We start from the raw sequence: 6,000 nt of genomic DNA, 5'->3' as shown, positions 1-6,000 counted from the left end.
CCCGCCGGGCACCTCGCCGGGTTTGGGGAGCCCGACTTGGCATCTGCAGCCCCCGAGCCGCCCCAGAGCGGGAGTTTCGAGTAGAGCCTGGGGACAGCTGGGTGTCACGTGGGGAGGCCGCTCGGGGACAGGAGCCTGGGGTTCGAGTCCCCCCGGGAAGCTGCCGCCAAGGGCCGCATCCCCGGAGCCCAGGCCTGGGCGCTCGTCTAAGGCCCTGCGGGCAGGGGAGTCGGCCGCTCGCGGCAGCACAGGTGTCCGGGTGGCGGCGCCGGAGCCCCCACCGGCGGGGCGGGCGGGAGGGATGGGCGCCGCCCGTGCGCGGGGGCCGGGGCCCGAGGGGGAGGTTCCCGCGAGGTGGTTCTCCGGCTCCTCCTCGGCGCTCAGGTTTCCTCTCCCGCCCGCCGGCTGCTGGCTGCGGCGCCGCCTCCCTCCCCGCCACGGCCGGGCCCACTCTGCGGCCTCTGCCCGCCTCGCCCCCGCCCGGGCCTCCTCCCGCTTTCTCTCTCCGCTTCCCCTCGAACCTCCGGAGGAGCCCGCAGCCGCGGGGCTCCCGGGAAGATGGCGGCGGCGGGAGGCGGTAGCGGCAAGAGGGGCGCGGGCCTGGGCGGCGCGCCGGGGCCAGGGTCGCGGCCGCGCGGGCCGAGCCCCTCCGCCGGCGCGAGCGAGGACGCCCGGGGCCCCGCGCCCAGCGCGCTGCACCCCGAGGAGGTCGCCGCGCGGCTGCAGCGGATGCACCGGGAGCTGAGCAACCGCAGGAAAATCCTGGTGAAAAACCTGCCCCAGGACAGCAACTGCCAGGTACGTGGTTAGCGCTGGGAGGCGACCCGTCCGGGGGCATCGAGGCAGGGCTCCGGGGGAGGCTGCCCCGCGGCGTCCAGGCTGGTGCCCGGCGCCCTGGAACGCTCGAGGGGAGGAGGGGGATCGGTGCGGAGTTAGAACCGTCTGTCGCTTTTGCAAAGTCCCCCGGTTTCTGAGCCTGCGGTCCCCCGGCGAGAGTGGCAGATTGGGAAACCGAGGCTCAGAGAGGCAAAGCGGCTGGTCCAAGGTCACGGGAATCCGGGGAGGCTGTCCTTAGTCCGCCCGGCTCTTTTCTTCCCCTGTGGCCCTTACGGGTGTGGGAGGAGAAGAGGTCGCGGGAGTAGTGGGTGAAAGGTGGGTGAAGGAGAGTGGAGGGGAGCCGTGGGGCACAGTTTTGGGGGACCAGGTTTCCGGGAGTACCTTGAGAGGGTCCCTCCGGGGTCCTCCGGACTTGCGTGTGCCATTGGGGGCGGGGTCATGGGAGAGCTGGGAGTGAGTTTTGCTGCCGCAGAAGCACTTGCCCAAGTTTGTATGGAAGAACTCTGTCTCCCCAGTTTACCAAAGCCTCGAAATGGAGAGGTTATCCCTGAGCTTTGGGGAACCTTGCGACCACCTCTGCCATGCCAAGTACTGCAGGATTTGTTACTCAGTGACTCAAAGAGGCTTAAAGACAGGCTACTTTTTGTCTTTGATCCAGATTAACTGGTAACTGTTGCTTCAAGTATTAGAAACTTTGCATTTATTTAACTTTAACCCCCGCCCCCCCCCCCCCCGCCCTTGATTGCCAAAGTCTACATGCTCATTGTAGAAAAGCAAGAAAATACAGAGAAGCACAAAGGGGAAGAATAGAAATCACCTGTCTTTCTTTTCTCTCTTTGTACTTGTAGTTGACGCACAATGTTTGATTAGTTTCAGGTGTACTGCATAGTGGACAATTCCATACCTTAGGCTTTGCTCACTGCGATGTTACCATCTGTCCCCATATAAAGTTATTACAGTGTTACTGACTAGTTTCCCGATGGTGTACTTCTCATGCGCATTATTTATTTATTTTATAACTGGAAGTTTGTGCCTCTTAATCTCCTTCACCTGTTTCACCCATCCCTTCCCTCCCCCAATCCTTCTCCCTTCTGGCAACTACCAGTTCTCTGTGTCTGTGAGTCTGTTTGTTTGTTCTTTTGTTTTTTAGATACCACATGTAAGTGAAATCATATGGTATTTGTCTTTCTCAGTCTGGCTTATTTCACTTAGCCTAATACCCCGCAGGTCCATCCATTTTGTCACCAATGGCAAGGAAATATTTCCGTATTTCTGATACTTAAAGACAGCCATTGTTGACGTGAGATAGTATCCTTCTCCCTTTTCTGGTGCCTATGTATACATACTCATTTTTGTTTCACCACACACACACACACATATACACACAAGGAAAAGAGAGAGACCACGTCTCTGTACTTCCATGTTTCTTAATTGTCTAGATGTTTGTGTATATTTCATATACAGCTTGAAATTACATATTTTGTGTGAGTGGGGGAGGGTGGTCTGTCCTGGCAGTGGGAGATTTGGACCGATTTATGTAGTTCCTCATGTAACAGGATACAGGAAATTGCAAGTGGGCTGGCTATTGATAACTGCACAACAGTTTTTCCGTAAGACCCGTAAAATAATAAGGGCAATGCCTCATTATTATGTAATTACACCTTACAATAAATGAGAGCATATAACCTTATAATCTATATAAACGAGGGGCCATTTTGTTTCAAAAAGCAATGTATCTCATTCCTCTTTCAGCTCTTTCTATTATTGTCCACTTTCCATCAGGTAGTATTTTGTGATGCTACCTATAAGAACACCTGCAATGGACTGATTTCATAGAGGCCAATTTCCCCTACCCATGCAAATAGAAGACAGGAAAGGGGCTCAGGAGGAGGGATGCCTGGAAGAGGCAGGTGGTGTTAAAAGGAAAAAAAAAAAACTGAATGAATAGCAGCTCTGTGTATAGATAATCTAGGAAAAGAGAGATGGAGAAGTGTCTTATTATTTTTGTGGAGTGTCATCTATTTTTGTTGTATTTCCTTGCATTCTAAAAATGTTTAGACAACATTCTAGACAGTTGGCTCTATCCTTGTTTTGCTGTTGGTGTCTTTCTCATTTCCCTCATTAAGAGACATGAAAAAAATATACCAAAGGGTCTAAAAAAGGGAACAGTTTTAATTACTTGGCATTAGTGATGGATGGAGGTTTTATGTGATTTAGACTGATTTCTATTTTTGAGATATCCTTTCTCTGTTATGAATTTATGTTTGGCCTAAATCTTAGGATTTTCTGTAAGGTAGCAAGCATAAGCTATTGAATAAAATTGGTATAAGATCTACATATCTAGATGAGTCTTCTACTACCAAGTGAAGTATCTTAAATTTTTATGTTAAGTTAAATTCTTATGCCATGTTTTTTTTTTTGAGAATTGAAGAATTTCATCTAAAAGTAAAAAAAAAAAAAAAAGTTATTGGGATCTAGAGATTAGTTTCCAGACTTGTTCTAGCACTTTTTCCAATGACAATTCATATTATAAAACACTGTTTTTAATATTTCTGATATGTAGTTTTAAAATCTAAACATATCAGCACACAAATAACATTTGTTTGAGTAATTTTTTTTCTGTCATCTTCTGTATTTGTATCTTTGCTAGTTTTCTGCTCACAATCATAACTATGTGGTCCGTGTTAAATAAGTAGAATAGAATAGTATACTAATTTTTAAAAGCAATTGAAAGACAGTCTTTTAGACTGAGCATTGCTATTTTTGGTTGAATAAAATTAACATATACTTAATCTACTCTAAATATGTTTTGCAAGAATTTGTTATATTTTCCCTTTTATTTCCCTTCACAATTCTAATTGCCTTAGTAGGTGCATTTTACTGTCAACTTAGAAATGAGGGTTTAACTTGAGTTTTATGTTGTGCCTTTTAGCATTTATTGCTTGGCTAAACTACCTATTTATTCCTTGTGAAATAACAACATGGTTTAAGAAAAAGTTATTACTTTTTGTTCAGTTGTTAAGTAATCAGATAATTTAAATATCAAATTCCTGTTCTTTTCTAGAAGACTCTATAGGTTCATTCATTCATTTATTCTGGAATATTATTTACATTAAGGACCGAGGCCAATACTAACTTCAGTTCTCAAGCTGTATAGCAATGTCTCTAGAAAAATTCCATTGATAATTGATTAGTTAGGAACCCAATAATATCCTTTAACATTTTTAAAACATGAGTTTTTCCTTTATTAAGCAGGATTTTTATAAATCTTACTCAAATTGTAATTTTGGATAAAAGCAGTTCTTAAAAGCTGCCTCATACAATAGTCACTGTGTGGTCAGGTGCTGTCTGCTTGGCCTCCTATGCTTTCTCGAATCCTCCTAGCCCTCTGTGTCTTCAGGTCTCCTCTCTGGTTCATGTCCGTTTTCATCTCTTGCCCAGACTATTACAACTTTTCTTCTGTTCGTCATCTGCCCTCATTATTGTCCTGTGTCTTGTGTTTTAGCCCATCCTGCTTTACTGCTTCCCCTGAGAGAACTCCCCCAAGGCACAAATCCAATCGTGTCACTCTTCTGCAAAAAAAAAAAAAAAAGAAAGAAAGAAAGAAAGAAAGGTTTGGCTCCACATTCCCAGCACTGCTTCTCAAACTCTTCCTCAAATGTCCCTCAACATATCTCTTTTCCTCAGCTTGTAAGGAATAGTGGAGCACCACTAGCCTACCCCAAGAATGAAATTGCTTTGAAGCTTCATGTTCTGACTGAAAAATTCTTATTAATTTTATGTTCTACTAATAAATTTGGATTTAATGTGAAAAACAGTGACTTAAACCTATTTCACTGTCCACCAAATGTTTTTCATAAACTTAACACTTACAGAAGACTCACTGTGAATTTCTGTCCTCCTTTATTACCGCAGAGTACTCCGACCTTAGCTTGAAAAGTGTGACATAACAGGATAGAAATCTAAGACTAGGCTTTTTGTGACTTGGCCCCGTCTACATTTGCAGTCTCATTTCTTCTTAGTCCTACATTGGATTCTACTCTAGTTTTCTCAAGCTACTTAGAGCCCCAGGTACTCTGGGCCTCTGTGATTTGGATATTTATAGTAACGTCTTTGATTGTTTATGTTTTTGGAATGTAATTGTAGTAACGTATCATGAATAACATTTGTAATAATTATAATTACATGAATAATTAAACAATAAACAATGTTGAGAACACTGCTTCTTAATCAGAATAGCCATTGTGAATGTGTGTGTGCGTGAATAGTCTTTTACAGCTTTGAACTTAGAATTTTGATTTAAGGTAATGTCCTAATATGTGTTTTTAATTGCCTTCCTACACATTGTTTATATTTGTTGGTTAACCTGGTCCTGTTTCAATAGAATTATTAACTCTGGGGTTTCAAAACAGAGAAGACAGTGGCATTGACTCCCTATGTTGTTTGAATTCAGTTTTTTTCTAACATGTTAGGTATGTGTAAATGTGTTATGTTCTTGTTGTGTTTGTTTTAGAATCTGAAAAAGATTTTCTTGTGTAATTAAGAGAAAATGTGAAGTGCTTAGGGCTAACAGCCAGGATCCGTAATAGAAGAAACATTCTATTGTCTCACTCTGGGCATTATTAGCTTTCATTTCAAAGTACTCTATTATAATAGTTAATTGAAAGCTTGATGGTTAATTCACAGAGGTCCATTTGAAAGCATGGTATTATTAACTAAGTACTTTTTAGAATAACAAAGTTGATTTTTTTTTTAAGAGCTACTTGTTCCTGTTTTTCTTTCTTACTGTTTGAAAACCAATCAAATTTTCTCACATACATTTTGTTTTTTAACTGTAAGATTTTAAAATATACATTATTTGTTTCATCTAATACTTTATTCAGTAATTCCAGCCTCTTTTTGTATTGGACTATTGTTCACTTTTTCCTGATAATACTGGGATATATTTGTATTTTGAAATTAACTCTTTTTCTTATCCAGAATGCCATTTTGCTTACTTCCAAAAGCTACTTTTCATGGTGTAGTTGACATGCCTGAAAAGTTACCATTTTTTAATATGGTTAATCAGAATTTCACGATGAGTTGTACCCCTTTTCTGCATGTTTTATTATACTATTCCCAATGTAACAAGGACCCTGAAAGCTGCTAGAGGAACATCTTCTA

The 6,000-nt window shown here is 43.2% G+C and overlaps 1 protein-coding gene across 2 annotated transcripts in view; it reads left to right on the top strand.

Annotated features, from left to right (window-relative positions):
* Positions 1-270: 270 nt before the first annotated feature.
* RAVER2 (ribonucleoprotein, PTB binding 2) overlaps positions 271-6,000 on the top strand; it is a 98,991-nt gene continuing 93,261 nt past the window's right edge. The window contains exon 1 of one of the 2 annotated variants that reach the window (XM_047726297.1): positions 271-798. In XM_047726297.1, the coding sequence (XP_047582253.1) occupies positions 559-798 (240 nt within the window). In that variant the 5' untranslated portion in view covers positions 271-558. The remainder of the gene's footprint in view (positions 799-6,000) is intronic. The other variant, XM_047726296.1, reaches the window with a different exon arrangement.

The sequence above is a fragment of the Lutra lutra genome, chromosome 4, assembly GCF_902655055.1.
Source record: "Lutra lutra chromosome 4, mLutLut1.2, whole genome shotgun sequence".
Taxonomy (NCBI): domain Eukaryota; kingdom Metazoa; phylum Chordata; class Mammalia; order Carnivora; family Mustelidae; genus Lutra; species Lutra lutra.
This window is presented reverse-complemented; position numbering and strand designations above follow the sequence as displayed.